This window comes from Vanessa tameamea, chromosome Z (genome assembly GCF_037043105.1).
Source record: "Vanessa tameamea isolate UH-Manoa-2023 chromosome Z, ilVanTame1 primary haplotype, whole genome shotgun sequence".
Taxonomy (NCBI): domain Eukaryota; kingdom Metazoa; phylum Arthropoda; class Insecta; order Lepidoptera; family Nymphalidae; genus Vanessa; species Vanessa tameamea.
Window position 1 is genome coordinate 2,611,328 of NC_087341.1, and position 22,922 is coordinate 2,634,249.

The window sequence follows — 22,922 nt, forward strand, 5'->3', positions numbered from 1 at the left end:
TTATTTAACGAATATAATTAAATGTATTTGATGTAAAATTTAAGGATTATAGTCATTGTTAATATATATAGTTCGTTGATTTAGTGTTTAATTTTAAGTCATAAAATATCGACGGTTTCAGTACTGTGTTAGGCTTATGCAATATTTTAGTTTCTTTTTTTCAAAGTAAATTTATTGGAATTTTGTCCACCATTATATCTCATTTCCGATGGTTAGTTTTTGGGATTCGTGTTTGACAATGCTTACACACAAAATTACTGTTGTTTCATATATATTAAAGGTGTCATTAAGACTCTGTTCCGACTTTATTCAAAATACATTTTAATTTTACTTAATAACCAAATGTTTACGTAAACTTCCCAATGCTGGTTAAAAGTATATTCTTAACTCGAAGGTTTGAAGATTATTCAACTTTCTACATTGCGTGGTTATTAAAATTGTTTTAAATACATAAATTACTTTCGTATTTTTTTTTTATGAAATCGGTGCGCGGACGAGCAAATAGGTCACCTGATGGTAAGTGGTCACTACCGCCTCAGGAACTAAGATGTTATGTCTCTAGTACCTGTTGTTACACTGGCTCACTCACCCTTCAAACCGGAACACAACGATACTGAGTACTGCTGTTTAGCGGTAGAATATCTGATGAGTGGGTGGTACCTACCCAGACGGGCTTGCACAAAGCCCTATCACCAAGTATCCTACTATATCGAACTGAAGTTATATATTTGCTATAAATTTAGTGTAATAGAGTTCGGCCAAATATTATTTTATCACCATCTTTATAATTCGTCATTTGCTCGTTTGTAATAAAAATATTCGAATAATAATAAGTAATTATTTTTATTAGAACATTAATTATGATTAATGAGGAATTTAATATGATATAATATATACGATAAAATTATATTTATGAAATACAGACCAGAGTTCGTTGCCTGTTCTTAGTAGAATCGACATTCCAAATTGTTGTTATACTTATAATTTAATTTAAAGTAAAACGATTGAAAAAAAATCAAGAAAATTAATATGAATTATAAATTATAAGATCTATATATACGAGTATTGCCTTCAGTGGTTCGTTTTTTGTCCAGAGAATCTAAATAGTATTTCAAAGTGAAAACGCGAATAGCAAATTGCCACCATACCTTCGGTCTGAATTTATACAGACAGTTGTTTGTAATAATTAATCTTTATTAATAAATCAAATTAACAAAGAAAATATGTTTAAATCGCTGTGCTTTAGTGTTTTTGACAAAGACCTCGTTTCGTATCATACTTGTTACCAACGTTACCAACGTTACCAACCAACGCTGATAACCTATATTGACACGTGTCGAGGTATCTTTTAAATGTTACAAATTATGAAGCCAATGTGGATATTACTTTCCGAAATTCAACTTGGGTTTTGGGCTAGTTCTGACATTATAGCCCTACAGAATGAATATAAATATCATTATATATATACTGAAACTTCAATTAATACAAGTTTAGGTGAATAGGGAATTCGGACACAAAGTTACGGACCTATACATTGTTGAAGTTGATAGTTTTCATATACATATGTTAGTGTTAGCTGACTCTTGGACTATAAATCCAGACTTCATAACTTGAACTGCAGTCGAGTGGGGCGGTCCCAAATGAGGTGTTCAGCTCCTATACTATTAATATTATTTATGCTCAGTGAGAAGTCCCGGCGAGCGCGAATAAAGGTGGAGCGAGTATTCTTTCTAAGAAAATAAACTGAGATGTACATTTTTAAAAGTTGTTTAGACAATAAGTAACGAAGCGTATAAAAATTCTTAAAGCACCCACGATTTTACGAATATTACGTCTATTTTTCGCAAAGAATTATGAAAAAATATTATCCTAAGGCAATAACTTTACATAGCAAATTTATTAATAAGATCTATTGATTATGTAATTGTTATATGGAAAATCTATTCTATCTTATGTGTTATATAAAATTAATGTTCTTTTTTTAAAATGTCTTTCGCTTCAATGGAACTTCGTAAACAGTTTTTCAGTATATATATCTGGTTTGATACATGTCGAGACATTAATCAAATTACGTATAATATATTTCAAATGGCTTAAATACAGTCCTGAGGATAATTTAATTTATTATTTAAACAAACAAAGCAATAAAGGTCGAATTAATTTCATAAACACTAAAAAAAAAACACGATTCTATTACATGAATATCGTACTGTTTGTGGGGTTCATTGTACACTCATCTATATAATTACCATCCATTCCAGTAAAGACCAGTTATTAAAACCAGTTCAAACCGGTTATTCAGTAAGCAACGCTACGTATTGTTTTGTTAATAATGAAACGTGAGAAATACTAACGGCGTAATACGCCGTATAACGCTGTTGATGAGTGAGTCGGTGTTATAACAAAGATAAATTTGACAGCTTAAATCCAATAGTAAGCTAAAGGTCATATTTGTTTTTTAACACTGATGGCTATGGCTTCTTTGTGCTCCAATAACTATATAAAAATAGCGAACAAAAACTGTGATAGAAACGACCGCATTGTATTAGCACCAACCAAGCCAGTGTCCTTACGCGTCGCCAATATTGGACCAAATTAAATAACTTGGCGTTGTTCCATCGGTGATAGGCACACCATTAAGCCTCGGCTGTGACTATTAGCGTCAATTCCCGTTTCAACCGCAATCTCTTTCCTGTCGGCGTTTTATTATCGAACGAGTCAGCTTCCGTGTAATCCCAGGAGCTATACGGTGCAGCAAATTGTGCATTGTTACTCTGTTTGAAGTAATAAAACTGCAGCTCTAGACGCGGTCAAGTGAACAGTCGTACAGTTATCTACTGCCGAAGTTGCAATATTTCCTATAAGTAATTTAAATCTGTATATTTAAGTAAATATAATAGAATTTCTTTAGTGAAGTGAACTTATCTTAACTCTAACGTTATGACATATTCTCGAAAATAAATGCACTAGCAATAGCTAATTTGTTTGAGAAATAACCAGAGTTTCTTAGCGATTCTTCTCGCGGTAGAATTTACCGGTAAAATAACCGGTAGTAGCTTTACATTTAACTGATCTATGTAACATTACTATTCAAAATGGCCCTTGATTTTGATATTGAGTAGGAAAATTAACAAACATTACATAAACATAACATAATCAGCCTGTAAATTTCCCACTGCTGGGCTAAGGCCTCCTCTCCCGTTGAGGAGAAGGTTTGGAGCATATTCCACCACGCTGCTCCAATGCGGGTTGGTGGAATACACATGTGGCAGAATTTCGTTGAAATTAGACACATGCAGGTTTCCTCACGGTGTTTTCCTTCACCGCCGAGCACGAGATGTATTATAAACACAAATTAAGCACATGAAAATTCAGTGGTGCCTGCCTGGGTTTGAACCCGAAATCATCGGTTAAGATGCACGCGTTCTAACCACTGGGCCATCTCGTTTACATTACATTACATTAACATTATTAAATAAATCACCGTTTATCACGTCCCTCCGTTGCAGGAATTAAGGCAGTAGTTAGCCACAGCTTAAGTGATAAAATAATATTTGTATCAACCAAGACCAAGCCGGTCTAGAAATTTAACGTGTTGAATTTATCCTAAATGATTCGGTTCTCAGTATAACTAATGAAAAGACTATAGTCCAATTCTAATTAACAAATTCTCAATTAATTTATATTCGAAACGTAAAATGTAATAATTATCAAAGACTCCGAGTTCAAAGGAAGTTATTGGCTGTGTCATGAATGGATGTCACAAATTGTCTGTCACAGTGAGGATTTTATTCCGTAGTACCATTCTGTAAGGACTCGTTTCATCTCCCACGAGTGAAATGTTAAATATCGACTAATAGTGATACGCTATAATGATGTTTATATATTATATACATAGTGAGTTAGATCTTTTGCTTGCATTTTCAAATTATGTCGTTTTTATGTCTAAACATTGAATAATAAAATAAGCTATTTGTAATTTATTTTAATGGATAATATATTTTTCTTTTAAACTTTAATGACATCCTGTACATAGCTTTAAAGAAGAAAAAAAATCATCTTGTATTCCAAATTATCATAACCAACCAACATTGATGGTATATATTTATTGACCGCAAGAAATTGCTTAAAAAAATATATTACTAATCCATAATTTATACCGAAACAAATGTAAATCTATCCTTGATTTAATACCATGTTGTTTTCATACTAATAAATAGCAAGAAATATCAGGATTAAAAGCATACCTTTTCCGTGATATTCGAAATAAACAACTTGTAAGGGTTCGTTCAAAATGTGCAACTTGCATTTCGACGTAGAACTAAACTCTGTTTGAAGCAAGTGAGCGCGAATGGCGAAAGTTTAAAGGGTCTATCGGTGAGTCAGTGTTCGCAAACTGTATCTATGAATACTTTTATGGAAATAGCAGTAAATAAATACGAAATATCATTTACGCATAACAGTCTTATGATTGCTCGTTAGTCTATAACTGACTAGTTCGTGAGGCTGCGTAACCCATGGTTCCAGGTTTACGGTCAAGAAGTTTATAGTAGCGTGCACCAATGTTTGCTTTCATGCTAGAACACTATCTTTAACGCAGTCAACAGTTCTCCTGAACAGGTGCCGTAACCAAAAACAGTCAGGCTATATTTGTATTATTATTATTTTAATTATAGGTGGAGGGCAAATGAAAAAACTGATGCTTAGTCATCATTGCATATACAGGTTAGTTCTTTAAGAAATATTATCCATTCCTTAGACCGCCAATTCACTACCAACCTTTGGAAGCTATAACCATGTACCTGTAGTTGCAGACACTCACTCACCCTTCAAACGAGAACACAAAAATACTAAATATTGCTGTTTGAGGATAGAATATCCGATAAGCGAGAGGTATCAATCTAGATGAGACAAAATCGTTACACCAAGTGAATATACTAAAGTAATGTATAATGTAGATGTTTCAAGTCAATCAGAATAATGTAGTATAATTGGTTCCGTATCTAGAACAAATATATAAGATGCACTTTATAGTAAGTACTCACCGTCATGAGAATCGTAAATGTAAATAACATCCCTCCATCCGTAGTGCACTATTGTATCGACGATTGCCTTATGATAGTCGGGCCGCATGCTGACCGCATGATCTATCAGTCCAGATGAAGGTGGTATTACCTGATGGATTACAGATAATTAACAAATTAAAGATTTATTCATTTAAAACATTAAGAAAAAAAAGTCCATGTAAATTTTGCAAATATAAAATAATTAATAGCATTCATGGAACAACTGTATAAATGTTATCTAAACGTCGAATCATCATCGCTTAGAATGTCTAATAAATTCATATAATTATAAATTAATTAATGAATTTATTAAAAACAGCATGTAAATGTTTTAACAATCTTATTAGTAGCAAATAGTATCAGAAATAATTCTGTAACAATTTCTGTGTTAGAGATCAGTAACATAGTTATAAGTAGTAATATAATTAATTTATCGTTATTGATCGAAACTTAATCACTCATCAACAGGATATGACGCTTATATTAAAATAGTACAATTTTTATTAAAAACAGTTACTGAACTAGAACGGCAGCGGCTTCTCTAAATCGAATGTGTTATTAAAGCGGCTTTATTTCTCAAGATAAATACACCATATTCTATAATTTTATCCGAGATAAACTATAAAAGCAAGCTTCATTAAAATGAGCAGTTTCCACATACTAATTACCTATGTCGGGGCTGCGGTCGAGTTATTAAATTTATTAATAACTCGACCAGAGTAACCGGGCCTGATTTTGCGTTTTCGTTCTTGATACTAAGCCTTCCATAGTAAATTTAACGTATATATATTTATAAATAAATAATTCGATAAAAAATATAGGGTAGCTATAAGTCGATTCGATTTTTTAAATATAGTTTATAAATGTTTCATTACTAACTACCACACCCGACTTGAATCTTTATGCATCACTATTGGTCGGTATATTTTTTCCGATAACTGTAATAATTCTCATCATATTTCAGCCAATTTTAACATAATCTGTATTAATGAGTTATAAACTTAAACCTTCCTCGTGAATCACTCCGTCCGTTAGTGAAAACAGTATAGAAATCCGCTTGGTGGTTTTGAGATGATTGCGTACGGGAGGACTTTATATTTAGTAAAAGTAATGTAGCTTATTTGGCCAAGACAGATTCCAAAATTAAATAGGATGCTGACTGGTAATAAAGATATTTACGCACACAAAAAATAAATACATATTAAATACAGATACACCGAAGTCTCGGATACAAATATAACAATAAAAACGTCAGATTTCGAAGTAACAACAATCAACAGTGGCTATACTAATCATATGCTAAGGTCGCCCGCGAAACTTCGCGTTTATTCAAAAGGTTTTTAGGAATTACGAAACCTATGACAGGTTTTGTTTTTATTTAATTTCATTGCAATCTGACGACGTCTGTTCACACGTTTTCCTTTACACGGCCATATCGCCGCTCTCTCGCCGGCCAGTAACTTTTTTCAAACGTAACAATTTAGTAAATTACAATCAAGAATCTTCTTTAATTTTCTGCACAACTACGGCTGGAGCTCGTCAAAATAAGACCATAACCGATCTTCGACGTGCAGCTATCGTCCCATAATCACTGGGACAAAAATCGGCTCAAGCTATTAATATATAAGATTTTTTGATTATCTTACAAAAGTGTCTTATCCATATAAAATATTTTGAGTTGTGTTATTTACTCGTCTCATGGATAAATGGCATCAACCACTGTACTCTTAGGAACTGTTTTACAGCAGATTGGTCTCCCGGATCCTTAAGAATCTTAAAATAACTTTTATACTATAATTACTCGTACATTGAAAATAACGAATAAAAATAAAAATATATTACAATTTAAATGATAATTTACTGTGTTATAGCTAATTTCAAAACATAATTTTAACGGGTCGTGTTGTAAAACAAATGTTTAACTACGTAAATTATTAAATAATAATACATGAGATATAACACATAAGAGAAGAAAATTACAAGTATTTAATCCGATAGATAGATTCCTATCCTATCGCTGAGCAACGAAATTACGAAAAGAATGATTGTCAGCAGAATCGGAACGACGTTTTAGTTCGATTTTTTATCGAAAAGATTCATAGGTATTCATTAAACTGAATGCTTTTTAACGTCCTACATTGCAAGAATTATTTTCCGAATATTCTCTATTTAGATAAATGTAAATGATTTCTTTATATGAATTTACTTGGTCGTAGTATTATATCGCCAAATAGCAATTAGTATTGTTGTGTTTCGGTCTAAATGGTGAGTGAGCCAGTGTAACTAGAGATACGGGACATAATAACTTAGTTAGCAAGGTATATGGCGCATTAAATATGTAAAAATCTTTTGAATGTCTTACGGGGCCTTAGGCTGAATTTCATCATAATTTGTTGAGTTGAGTCTATCAAAAGTTACAGTTAACGTACACATTCGTTTACAATTATTTTAGGCCCGTATGTATGAACACTCGTATGTAAACATAATCACCTAAAACGTATTTCAGTATATAATTTTTTTTATTTCCCCGGCATTGGATCAATAACGTGGTTTGGTTTCCGTTAATATTTTATATTTTTAGGTTTTATATTATTCAGCGTCAAACATTACGCGGGTATATATAGATAATTTTACAGCTAGGTAATTTATTTGCTAAAATTACCTTGTACCTGTACAAGATAGTTTGATCTTTTTGACAGATGTAATTTTTTTCTGATCGATATAACTTTGCAATGACGAACATATTATTTTCTTAATTTAATGATTTTAAAAATTGAAAAAATATTTAAAAAAAGTACATATAATACAAAAGTTCCTAAAGATTCAAGCGTCATTCGAAAATTTTAAGACTATTTTCTATTATATCTTATTGCTTCAAAGTAAAATTTAAATAGAAACACTGAAAATAATAGACACTTGTACAATGTTACATCGGTCGGACAGTAGGGACGCGAATAACAGGCAGTAACTGCTGCAAATATCGATGATTTTTTTTAAATATTTGTAATGGAATAGGCGTTTGTCTTCCATCTAATCTGATGGAAAGTGTAAATGAAGACGAAGGTGGTACACGCCCGTCCAAAAGAAGAAAAAATCCTTATTAAAGATCATTGTTAAGTTATTGTTACGATCTGGGTACCTTTTGGTTGGGGTCTCTTTAGCTGGTAGCTATCTTTAGAAAAATAGGTCAAAAATTTTTTTAAATTCTAATTTGAATTACGCATTCCATCCTTCCATCGACTGTTATATATGTTATATTTTCTATTTCTCATCATTAGCCCGTCTGTCAAAAAGATCATGCTAACTTGAACAGGGTATAATTTTGTATCTGGATTGATTATTGCTGTTGGCTCTACTGGCCTACAGCGTCACCGAACGTTGGGGCGAGTGTTAAGACTCTGCCTTAAGGTGAACCCTTTTGGGCTCGAGAGTGACGTTCGTCCTGAGGGTGTCTCCTATGAGATCGCACCTCGGCTCAGAACGTAGTCGGTGGGGAGGGTATAGTGATATAATTAATTTATATTCCAAGAATCATATTAAAGATATATAGATGTAAATAAAATTATTTTTCACGGAAACATACGAAAACAAACAATACCGATGTTTGTACAATTAGCTTTAACGCAGTCAAATATGTATTTTCTACAGCGAAAACGTTTTTTAAATTATTTAATACTTTTGTGATAAGTTTCATATGTTATTATTAAAGTCGGATTATTTATTCTAATATTAACGTAATACGCTTTATTGTTATTTAATTCTTTAGCCGCTTAGTTGAATAGACTTTTCTTGTATATATTTTAAAAAAAATAATAACCACCAAAAAGAAAACATTATTTATTTATCCTCTGGTAGAAATGTATTGAAAAGTTGCTCTCTTTTAATAAAAGGACACTTAAATATACACTTGAAGGGTATTAGCGAAATATTCGTAGATGACGTTTAAGGTGATTCCGAAAGTGAATGAAACTAAAAAACCATAAAATCTCCTGAATCAGAAACTCACCTGGAAACAAACTAACCGGTTCTTATATTTTATTATTCACGATGTACGTTAAGCGTGAAGTTGAAATGTGATAAGACTTACCTTCTCGGGAAACCACGGAGTGACAAACGGCATTTGAAAGGTATTCGTATAAGAGTGCAGAGTGTCAAATGATTCAGGTGTCACGGCGCCCAACATCGCGAATACACCGCGAGCGAATTGATTGCAAACTGTAAAAGAAGAAAAATATTCATTGTAACGTACAAGATACGTAAATTTAACTTGCGCTAGATTTTAGTCCACGCGTTATTATAAATAATTAATTAATCTTAGATTCTATGGTTAACAGTGACCTTAGCTAGTGAGGAAGTACCTGTTGTTTAAAAATATTTGGAATTAAAAGTAAACAAAAAGAAAATTAAGTATGTATGTTTACTTGTTGGTTGGGCTTTGTGCAAGCACGTCTGGGTACCACCCACTCATCATATATAGCAGTAATCAATATTATTGTGTTTCGGTTTTAAAGGTGGGTGAGCCAGTGTAACTACAGGCACAAGGGACATACAATCTTAGTTCCCAAGGTTGGTGGCGGTTGAATGGTTAATATTTCTCACGTGGTGACCACTTACCATCAGGTGGTTAAAAATAGTTACTGTAAACAAATAATATAATTAACGTGAATGATAATTAACGTATACGATATAGTTTTTATAATAAATTATTCAGTTAGTGTACCGCGACTTTACTTGCGCGAAATTTATAAAACTATAGAGCACACAAAATCACAGCCCCATTTTACCCCATCGAAACCTAAATTAAAAAAGTAATATTTTCATCTAAATCAGTTCAGCGGTTTGAGCGTAAGTAAAAGACAGTGTTACGCTAGTATTTATAATATTACAAGTATAGGGAATTTCAAACAGAGACGATCACTTAATGTGTCTTACATATTATTTTTGAAAACTTACAAAGCAAATCAATTCAAAATATACTTTATTCAAGTAGGCTTTTACAAGCACTTTTGAATCGTCATTTAACAAACTATTTAAAGTAAAGCTACCACCGGAACGCAGATCCTATCGAAGAACCGACAATAAACTCAGTAGCTACTCTTTTCCAACATATAAAAATACAGTCATGTTAGTTAAATACAATTATATATATATATATATATATGTTATGTCTCCTACGTGGAAGTCAACAAGGATTAACTCCACGCTTTTTATCATCAATATAATCTTGTATCGAATAATATGCCTTCTTTACTAATGTATTTTTTACAAATGACTTGAATCTATGAAACGGCAAAGTAAAAATGTCTGCGGAATTTTATTATAGAAGCATTACAAATTTTATAATATTAAGAGTTATGGGACAACAGTTGCATAGAAAGGCGAAAAGAGAGAGGATTCTTGATTGCAATTTAATAAATTATTACAATTTAACAAAAACTATGTAACAGCAATGATAGTTATTATCGATATTGTTTTTTGTAATGCAATGTAATGTTTTTTGTAATTGTATTAATTTTATTAAAATTACATTGTAATAAAGAAATACTTTTCATATTTATGTTATTGAAATCAAATATATTTTTATATAAGTCAATTAATACTCAAAGTTATGCGACCGTTGTTAGTTAGTTTTATTCAATGTAAATATATCGTCAAACGAAACCGAGAAGCGAAAACGCAAAATATTAACGCTATTTATATCAAAGGAACTCCTTTCTGAATATAAATTACGTTGTATGAGTCGGAAACCGTCTTAATCTTATTTAGAAATTTTTAAAGCTTAAAAACTTTTTGATATTTCTATATTTTGTAAGTAAGTTAAGTGGCAACAGCTTGCAGATATCTTTTTTTCCTCTTAAGGATTGGGTTTGGGGGCAATTCCGTACTTTGCTTCAACATTAACGTAATTTTAGTCGACAAGTGCACTTACATTAAATACATTATAAAAATAGTACCTATAATAATTTTATATGAACCCGCGATGTTTGGTTTAGACATTGTTACATACACTGAAACATCTCAGATCAAGTAAATATGAGATAAATTATGATACTACTACTGGAGCTAGGGTTTCGTGCCGTCAGGTTATCCACTCATCATACATAGTACCGCCAAGCAGCAATACTTAATTGTATAATGTACCGATTTAAAAGGTGAGCCAGTATAATTACATCCAAAAGAGACATAACATCTTAGCTCCCAAGGTTGGTGGTGCATTGGCGATGTAAGAATTGGTTAATATTTCTTACAGCTCATTAGCATTGGGCACTGGTGGCCATTTACCTATCAGGTGACCTATTTGCCTGTCCATATAACTATATCATAAAAAAACTGTCCTTAAAACCTGTTTTCAACTTGTGTTTCAACTACGTCTATCATTCTCAAGGGAGATTAGCTAACTGTTCGAGACATTGCATTGTACAAGAGTGAACGTAAGCAAGTACAAAGTCTATTCAAAAATTTTAACGATAAAATCATATCAATTAGTACCTAATTCCTCTCTTGTTTAGTGAAGAAAAACATATTGACGAATCTTGAATGTCTAGGAACTGTTATACTGTGTAGGCTCATTGTAGCAGCTCTGAACTTTGTCCTCAAATGGATAGGCCCAATGGTAAAAAGTCATTGTCTTATTGTTTCGATATCTCAAGTTATAGTTTTTTGAATTGATTTATTTGTGGTATTGAGAATAAATACTTTAAAATATTATAATAATCAGTCCAGCCGCTAAGTTTTTCACGATAAACAAAAGAACACGATGTACAATCGATTACATGTAGCCTTCGCTTGTCATCCCTCAAATTTATGAGATCACGTCTTTTAATAAGCAATTAAAATACTTCGAATGTTACCTACATCGGTTGTCAATTATATGTGCTTAGTCGTATGTTACGTAACTAACACATTAAATAAATATCTATAAATAAATATACATGTTTCACGATCATTCTGCAATCGTACAGACGGTGGACTTATGATCCTTCTGATATAATTACTAATACTCCAAATCTGGCAATACATAACTAACGTCCTGTTGTTGGTGTGGGCGATGCTGATTACAAATCGTCTGCTGGACTCATTTACCAGCTAATAATATAAAAAATAACAGATACTTTTATAATATAAATAATAATAATAATAATAGCACTAACGGTTATTTTGATTGACTAATAACTTATAATCGTTACAAAGTTTTTAATTTTTTTTATGTCTGAATTTTCTCATCCTGTATTCGCACATTGATAGGAATAAACCAAAAATCATCATTATAAATTTTGTACAAAGTTTAAATGAAATCGGAAGTCAATTTACATTAAGGCATACAATAATTAACCAATATTAAACTCACTTACATAAAATTTTACCTCTCTATTATCAATTATTTGAAGGCACCTATAATAACCTAATTATTGCAAGCTGTACTTGCAAGAACAATTTAGTACTAATAAGATGAAAGGCTTACTTCAACACGAGAACATTATCAAAGATACGTAGTTCATCAACTGATAAAGGTATGGCAATAATTATATACAGGAGTTTAATTTTGTGTACAACTGTTTGCTGGTAGGTTCTTGTGCAAGTTCGTCTGAATATTATCACCCACTCATCACATATAGAACCGCCAACAAATACTTTAGTTTACAGTTTTAAGGTCACGAGAGCCAGTGTCACTAGAGTCACGAGATACATAACATCTCATTTGCCAAGATTGGTCCATTGACAGTGTATGAGATGATTTTCCTTACAAGTCACTTACTACCAATAAATCAATTTACCTGTATCTATTTATATTGTTAAAAAAGGGACGCTTGGTTGAAAGGGCATATATTCAGGTAACGCTTTGAATTTGTATCCTAATATACATATATATATATATATATCGTCCGATATCTCCATCTACTTTGGTCAAAACATTTTTAGTTGACGTCATTAAAAAATACTATCAAGGTCTTCCCAGTAAGTTTTCAAATAATTGTCTAAAATCCTAATTGATAATTTAAAATTTTTTATTATATTTCTTAAGCATTACATTATTAATGAAGCCGTCGTGAGAATTCCAAACTGGCTATCGATATTTCGTTATTTCCCAACCGACAGCACCTCCGTTCACCGTAATTACACTCTAACACAATTATCTTAAAAGCCTGTCGCTGGAGAGAAATTTAATGAACTCGGTAATAGAGTGAATTGTCTTAAATTTAATCTACCTCCATTTTTTGTGACGGAGGTGGAATTTTTTTCTTCATTCCTAATGTATACACTTACTTACGCTTTTATAGTAATTAAACTATTGTTTACATTTAATTATTGAAGTAATCGGTCGTTAACATTTTAATATTATAGAAGATATCTTTGACTTCAAGAATGAATACGAACGTATATGCCTTTCATTCTAACGTCAGTGTTTTAAGGTTTTAGATAATATTATCTTTCTCTTTCTTGTGTAGAAAAATATCCGAAAATAAATATAAAAATGATTATTCCTTTGGATTAATGGATCAAATCGATTAATGTCAAGAGCTTTAACGAGAGAATCGATTAATAATAATAGTCAATATGTTTATATCGAATATTCTAATGCATATGTATATAGTCAGTGGTACACGTCATATTGCATCCGGACCAGAGAGGTTTTGAGTCGTGAGGGATTGAAGTGGCTACGCTTAAATCTTAAGTCGCATCGTTGCTGTAGTGGTGATAAATGACCCGATGTTTGAGAGGTATTCCAGTTTGATTGATAGAACAATTATCGGGGTCGAACATTTCTGAATTATTAAGCGTGTTGCGTTTATTGTCGTCATTATTTTCCTGCTTTCGATAAATTTAAACTAAAAGAGAATTGATTTGGTAGAGTGCTATGGCCGCTATAGTGATTTCAAGTGGTTTTCACTATCATACGTTTTCGTGACAGCAGTCTTGCCCTTTGCCTCGTACACGGTATTTTTTAAACACAATTTCATGTCAATATTTTCAGTAATTTTGTTATATTATATGTTTAAAGAGACAAAATTGAAAATGAACGATTAGTCTTCTAGAAAATAATTTTTAATCAAAACGAAATGCATTTGAAATGCGTATGAATACAGCCTAGTGCTCAGAAAACTTTAGATTATAATAGTGGGAAATTTAAATGTCATCTGCAAAAGTAGTCTTCGCATGAAACGCTAAAGAAAAATACAAACATCGCCTACCTCTTTATATGAATGAGCGACATCGTCATAATCCGGTACAAAAAGGAAGGTTGTTTATTCCAACATAATTATATTGAATCTATCGCTGCCTCATTCATTAGTCCTTAGCGCCGTTGATTAAATTGAATTTTCATGTCACCAAATAATCGAATCAAACATAAAGGAAAAAACCTAAATAAATTACACATCGTGACGAAATGAAAATTCGCGTTTCGGTAAATACATACTCCATTACCCGAAAACCGTATTATCATTTACGTTTATGATTAAGCATTAGCGCTCGTGGTTTCCTTTTACATGACTGTATGAATATAACGGTATATACTAGTTGCGTGTTGCAGATTTTACTGCAGAAAATTTCATCAAATAATCGTTTTGCGGTTGATTACAAATTTTGCAATATTTGCTCGTTTAGGGTATACTGTTCGATATTTATTAACTTATCACCGATGTGATCGTTTTACAAACATTATCACTAATTAATAGTCGTATAATTATCATTTATGACTGTTATCATATTTTTGGAATGAATATTAACAATGAAAGCGATGACAAAAATGATCAAGGCGCGGAATTAACGCTCTTTTGTTTCGATATCCACTGAACTGAGAGCTAATTTTTCGGTCAGAGTGCTATTAGTGTCTCCATACTGACTCAGATAGTGCGGTATCGCTATGTCATTTTATATGACATATAAAAACAGTCACGGGGAACTGACGTAAAATTATAATATATCAAATTTAAGATCGCGTCTCTGGTGCAACGAATTTCTTTCGTGTTATAAAACAATGAAAAAAAATATCGTTCATTTTTAGATAATACTTTAAATGATATTACTAATGCTGAACTAATATTCTATTTACATCTATAGAAACTAACTAAGTCAGTAAGTTTGTTCGATAAAACCTCACCACCGAATTGATTTTTATATATTTGTACAATTGAAATAAAGACCAAACAAATTGAAATAATTTCAGTTAATATTTGAATTATACTGAGTCTAAAAGAAAATTGATTATATCTACAATATAACCAAAGAAGAACTAAAATATAAATAAAAAAAGTGGTACTGTTGAGAATCATAAAAACAAATAATGAATAGAATATTTTATTCGATACGTTCAAAAATAACAAACGACTGTCTTGATATAACTTGAGCCAATATGTAGAACATTATATCAAAGTACATCCAGCAACAATTAGATAATCAGATGTCCAATAAGATATATTATTATGTACATATAAATTAATGTGTCTACTGTACATGCAATCGTCATATATCAGAGGTATTATCATAGATTGGAATGTAGACATTAGCCATTTCTCTAGAAGACATATGCGTATCAGAATATTAAGAATGACTGAATAATATACAAGAATTTCAATGATAACTTGGCAATAAAATGTAAACTGCATTAAACCCGACGGTGTACCATACGACGGTTTATGAGGACGTCACGAAGAAAAAAGTACTATAAAGTTATAAAAAATTAAATATTTTACTGTATAGTGTTTTTCGTATAGGGTTGGATAGCTACCAAACCCTATATACAACGCAAGGTCTATATACAAATTATAGATAGAAGAACAATTATAAAAACTTTTTTTTTCCAGCTAGAAAAGTTGAAATTCTAGGCTTTTCTCTATTATAATATGCATGTATTATACACATTCTTTTTGAAACGCTCTGACTATTGTCAAAATCCATTGCGGAGCTTAAAGGATCTAAGTGTACAGTTGGCGGGATGCGATTTTATTTTATACTGCAATAAAATGCAAATATCTCTAAAGATAACAATGTAATGAGAATCAAATAGTTTGTCGAGATGGAATAATTATTAATAAAAAAAAGGTTGAGAGCCGAGATGGCCCAGTGGTTAGAACGCGTGCATCTTAACCGATGATTTCGGGTCCAAATCCTGACAAACACCACTTAATTTTCATGTTCTTAATTTGTGTTTATAATTCATCTCGTGCACGACGGTGAAGGAAAACGTCGTGAGGAAACCTGAATGTGTCTAATTTCAACGAAATTCTGCCACATGTGTATCCCACCAACCAGCACTGGAGCAACGTGGTAGCATATGCTCCAAACCTCAAAGGGAGAGGAGGCCTTAGCCCAGCTGTGGGAAATTTACAGGCTACTAATATGATGTGTAAAAAAAAGATTAATGAATACTATATTCAATGCGTATGTAGATACGGATTGAAGATTTGACTAGACACAGACAAATCGAATTACATGAGAAGGAAAATACTACAGAATCAGTCGTTACAGAAACTGGCAGTTCAATTAAATTTTAATAATGAAATTTAAGATTACGTACAGCTGAATTAATGAAAGTAAAAAATATATTTCCAATAATAATACACACGAAGTTTTATTCGTTTTAATTTCATTAAGTAAGCCAGTGATATACGAAAAAGGGATCGGAGCTAATTTGCCAAGCGCTACTAGTTTACAGAAAAAAGTATACCGAGGCATTTAAATTTCGAGAGACAAGTTAATAACCCAATAAAAACTTTCACAGCACCATTTAAAGGACTAGATACCAGAAAAAGTAGCAGACAGTTCGGAGGACCGCAGAGGTCTACAAAGTGCTCCTCATTAGAGAAAATAGGCGCCGCCGCGGTCCCCGTTCATCCTCTTACGGGTAATTTGCTTTTGTTTCTGCTTTTAATTTCCGTGTCAGTATTTACGTATTGTTCTCATTTTTCCGAGAGATACGAAATATGTTCGCCATTTTTTTTTCCACCCGGCCTCCTTTCACGGTATCTCGGAGCAATGACCGCTGGTATTACCACGATAAGTTTTATGCTTGCTTTCAAGAAATCCCGGCAGGGATTTGTCTTTTGTTATAAGAAAAAAAATCAAAAGTGCCATCCGAAAAGATGTTCTTTTTAAGTTATAAGTTCGACATAGGAACATCGTTAATTTTTTTTCTATACATAAAAAAAAAGTAAATAAAAGTTGCGTCAAAGTTAAAATAAATATTATCTCTGAAATGAATAATGAAAAATCTAATAAAATATTCTATAACTTCTGAAGTAACTTAATAATTAGCTGCAAGAAAAAAATATAAGGACATCCAAAAATGTATTACCGAACATTAGTCGGCAGGTTTAAAAGCTACATGAAGTTGTTATTGTTGAAATGTCTTCATAAACGCTCTGTATTTTTCTCGAAAGTTTCTTAATGTTAAGGTAACGAGGGAGTTGTAAAAACCGTACCTTCATAACCATAACGTACGCATAACACTTCAAGACATTCATAGGTACATAAATTTTGTTAAACATTTATGTATACGAGTACTTTTTCAAACTACAATCTTATTTAATTTACAAACACTTTAAACTTATACTTTATTTATTTTGACAAGCATTGGTAGTCTGATACTATCGTAGATATATATTATAATATATTTGTATCTATTTAATCATAGGTCTTATTTGGCTCCCAAACTGTCCGCAAATATTTACTCTACGACTAAGTTGACATTATAAGCTAAACTTTTACATATAAAATGATTTAATATCAATAATACTTTTTCCCGTAATCCGTAAATATGGAATTAAATTATTTCAAGAGTAGTTTCTTGAAATGGAGAGGGCTCAAAAGCTCTTATCAAAAGGCATGTTTCTAAAAAATTATCGCTAACCCACAGATGAACTCTATAAATACTCTGAATTATTAACAGTAAGAAAAATATATGTACTGCATTAGGTTGTACAGGACCCTTCCTTATTGCAAGAGTAACGCTAAAAGTAGAAGAAAAGATGTAATAAGTACTTGGTAAACAAAAAATAAATTTGCTAATCGACAATTTACAATTCAATCTGCGTATATTTACAACAAATTAAACAGGTTTATTATATTTCCACCCGTTAAATTACAATAAATGTACAAAAAAATATATTGACAGATTACTTACGACATTTAAGCTAGAATGAAATAGAAAGTTTATTACGAGTTTCTTAGCTCACACACACAAACATACTGACACATACTCACTCAAACTCGTACAATCGTAATATTTCTGTGATATTACTCATAGGTTTGATCTAACTTACTTATATTGTTCTTTGTAATGGAAGAGCGGGCCGTCCTTACTAGTAACATACTAGGTATTGGTTCCTAAACTGTTATATTAATAATTGTATGTAACTATAATATGTATGTATATGTATCTCTAAAATGATACGAAAAATGTATAAGGAATGCTAAATAAAACACATTTGCACATTTTTGGTTTCGTGTTATGTGCAACACCAATCAAATAGGCTTTGGAGTGAACAGCGTACACGTCTTCTTTTTGGAAAGCACGTTGAAACGACTAAATTTTCGCTTCAATATCGGAAACATTCTTCGTCGTTCATTGTAACAAATTTATATTCGTTATTCTATCCTTTTAATCACTTAGTAATTTCCATTTCCATTTAAAATTATGAAATATTAATCAAAGAAATTTAAGAACAAGTTCATTGATGTCTATTCTCTTGTAAATTTGTTTTTTTATCAATCATAAATTGTACGGTAAATGAACTTCTCAGTAAAAAAATGGCCTTATGTGTCAAAGCTAAAATTTTTAATTTAAAAATACTCAACGGAAAATGATATCGTAGTGATAACTTCGTTAAAAATATAAATCTATTTGCAACTACGTGTTTCTATATGCATACTAATATTAATAATAAATATAAATGCGAAAAAAACTCGGTCTGTCTTTTATGCTAAGCCCATTTTGATGAAACAATGAAGTAAGACCGAGGGGGTAAATTTGAGGAGATAGGTATGTGTGTTATGAAGTTTTATCAGTTTCGCGTGGATAAAACCGCGGATTCAACCAGTATTATAAAAAAAAAACTGTTACAAATTTAATTAATGATTATTTTTAATTAGATTTTACATATAAAAGAGATTTTTTTGTAATATGCTATATTATTATTATTATTCTAGCTATTATATAGTTTTTGTTGTATTGTCATTCGTGAATGGTAATAATTAAATGACAATTTCAACCATGCACATTTTACAAAAATAAATAATGTGTAAATTACAATAAAATAAAACTTACATCTATGTTTTTATAAGAAAAAAAGTTATAAAAACAAAAAGGCTCGGATACACTTTCGCATTAAAATTCAAAGACGCCGTCATCCCACATAATATTATCCTCACCTAGTCATAAAAGCTTTATGGTGTGTGTATGTAAAACCGCTTTTTATCTCTCAGTTTTAGTCTACAGATGCACGAGAATATTCGCAGGTAAAAAATATAACTCTTCACAACAGAAATTTACGTGAGAACATATTTCGCATCGACTAAATAAAATTAGTGTATATAACATGAACATAATATATAACACAACGTAATATATTATATAGACATATTTATAATCATTTCTGTCGCCGGGTTTTACCACGATGACTTCATTTTTAATTTTTCGCCCTGATAATGGAAATAGCGTTGGGATCAATGGGAAAATTCTGCTAGAATTCTTGCCACCATTCCACGCATTCAAGATATGTATTATTGCTTTTGTTATATACACATATTTAAGTTCTTATTGGTATACATTTGTTTAAAATAAATGTATATACAATTTTTAATCCATAAAAATAAACTAAGGTCATTATTGACTTCTTTTTATTTGGTCACCTGATTATAGGCGATGATCACCAGATAAGTGATCACCATTGCCGCATGACTTTTCTTGACCACTAATGGTCAGTAATTCATAGTAAAAATCTATCTAAAAAAAACACAGGTACAATTTTATAATCCAACGGAACTTGACGGCCTCCAGACTGAAAATCCGCTAATAAACATTGAAAGAAATGTTAACACATTTATTTCTATTTAACTAATATAAATCAAAACAGGCCCCATTCAGATTCAAATACAGATTTAAGATAGGAAGATCGAGTGTAAATATGTGTGAAAATTGGACACACAGACTGCCCTGCACAAAGACCACCTCAATACCTTACCACTTAAATATCTTAGTTATTCACAAATTAATTACATACGTAAATTACAAGGTACTCTAAGACATAAAGCTGAGCCGAAATCACCATTTATTTACAAAGTGACATAATTAATATTAATTAAATAGCCTTTATTATAAAAATGAAAATATACCATAACGTCACATTATTAGTGGAATGCTATATTGAAATTACAATCATTTAAATAAATCGTCAAGATTTATTTACCTACGAAATTAATAGTTGAGTTTGAATTTATATAGATTATATTGAGCATATTTTTTAAATATGTATGGAGTATTTTATGGTACAATTTTGTTAATCAGAATATCAGAGGGGCAGGTTTGCAATTTTAACCTCTGACTTTCCAATAAAAGAGAAATTTATAGATTTGTTTGTTCAAATAAAACAAAACAAGACTAAAAGAAAGCTGTACCACCAGATACCAACAATTTTCCCTTATTAAATTTATAATATTTGATGAGCCTTCGTTCAATACGTCAGGATCAGTAGAATAAACATACTGAAACAATGTTCTAAAACAAAAAGTATGAGTTCAACTATTTACATACGTCTGAATTGAATAAAGTAACAAAAGTCATGTAAGGGTGGCGAAGTGTGTAACAACAAATATTTGCTTTCAGAAATCGATTTGTGGGTGTGTTTCGAACTCTGCGGGAAAATTTCAACGCGTTGGAGGTGTCGATGATAAAAATCTTTGAATAGAAAAACTATATATGCGACTAAAAGTTTCAAATATAAAACGAAACTGCTACGTCGTTTCCGTATATATATTTACATATTACATTATTTATTTAAAATAGGATACCAATGATTTAATGAAAAACGGAGTAAATAGTTTTTATTTTTATTAAATAACAATTTTACGTATGAAAAACTACATTAAAATAAATAAATATTTATTTTAAAAACTGCTGTAATATTACTAAAGACTGACTGCAGTGACAGACATGTTGTTCAGATATTAAATTTATTTTTAACGTGATATCACTTTAATCAATTGCTTTGGTTTTGTATAAGTTTCGTGCAATCAGCCTTAGTTTGAAATTGAGAGAACACAATTAAAACAGGTGCGAGGCATTGTTGTATCGTGCACCATTATTCGTGGTTCGTGAAAGGCATCCGTGTGTTTGATCGTAGATCTGGAGCTGAACTGAATTAGGTCATCGTGAGATTTAATAAATTCTAAAAGCACTCACCTATTACCTGATGACTTGGACAGTTCTAAACTACTCGTATTATAAGATTATTTATATATTATATTCAAATTTAGAACGTATCACGTCATATAATATTGATTAATTGTTTTCTATTATCTGTTATAATAATACAAACTGGTAAGTCCCCCGCGAAACTTCGCGTTTATTCAAAATATTTTTTTTTTAGAATTTCTAAATCTATGACAGGTTTTGTTTTGATTTAATTTCATTGTAAACTGCAAGTCAGTCATCTAAACTTGGCGCCAAAATGATGAAACCTTTTTCAAATCAAATTTTTAATGTTAAACAGTATACGTTAGTTAGAATTGGAGTATGTTGATAACAATTTACTTTAATTTTGTTTACGTTTTTATTTTTATTTTTTAAAGCCATACCAGTATACCACTCTCTAACCGGCCATTACTCTCTCTTAAATGAATTCTTTGTCAAATCGTAGCAATTTAGTAAATTGCAATCAAGAATACTTTTTTTTTCTGCGCATTTACGACCATAACCGATCTTCGTCCCATAATCACTGGTACAAAAATCGGCTCACGCTATTAATATTCAAGATTATAACTAATAATTTTGACAAATAGGTTATATTTCTTTCAAATACGCTCCTACAAACACTTTCATCTCTTTACAACCTATATTAAATTTAAGGTTGGTAACTTCTAGTCATGATTGATATGAGACGGCATAATTTGAATAAGTACCTAAATTTATAATATCTACCTTTGGAATATTATCCAATATATTTTTATAGACATGTCATAGTCTAAGTATTTTACTATTATTAAATAATATGATATTCCGTAATAAAGTCAACTCAACCTTGAGTTTATTTCAATCTAACACTACTCGTAACGGGACGAGATCGAATTATCTTTCTACTTCGATATTTTGCATATTAGAGTGGTTGGTTCTGTAGCGGTAATTGAAAGATTGATAGAATTTGATATTAGTGTGAATTGATTAATCAATCATTACATTGGTTTCATATCAGACAAGAATCTATTGTGATTCTATTTTTAAATGTCATTATCGTTCATTATCATCTGGCAAATAGACCAGACATAGAATAGTTGGTAATAGGTATACATCCTCATAGACATTGGGACTATAAGAAAAAAATAACAATCCTGGACATCTTCAGTGTGCTACCAATTTTTGGAACTAAGACGTTCTGTCCTTCTGCCTGTATTTTCAATAATGAATGAACTTGTGTGTGACCGGAAACCGGAACAAACAATAAGTATAACTGTTTAGCGGTTAATATGTAAACCACCCACGTGGGCTTGTACAAAACCCCACCATCGTGTAAATATGATACTAACATTAATGAAAGTCCAGTTTTGATAAATTATTTCAGATTAAAACTTTAAATATCGAAATCAAACTGGCCGAATACCGTCCAGACCGGCCAAGGAACCCACGATCACAAGAGAAATAAT

The 22,922-nt window shown here is 31.3% G+C and overlaps 1 protein-coding gene across 1 annotated transcript in view; it reads right to left on the reverse strand.

Annotated features, from left to right (window-relative positions):
• LOC113403891 (glutamate receptor 1-like) overlaps positions 1-22,922 on the reverse strand; it is a 125,200-nt gene that overhangs the window by 62,967 nt on the left and 39,311 nt on the right. The window contains exons 3-4 of the mRNA XM_026644518.2: positions 9,154-9,281; positions 5,046-5,175 (exon numbers count right to left, since the gene is read on the reverse strand). Of these exons, the coding sequence (XP_026500303.1) occupies positions 5,046-5,175; positions 9,154-9,281 (258 nt within the window). The remainder of the gene's footprint in view (positions 1-5,045; positions 5,176-9,153; positions 9,282-22,922) is intronic.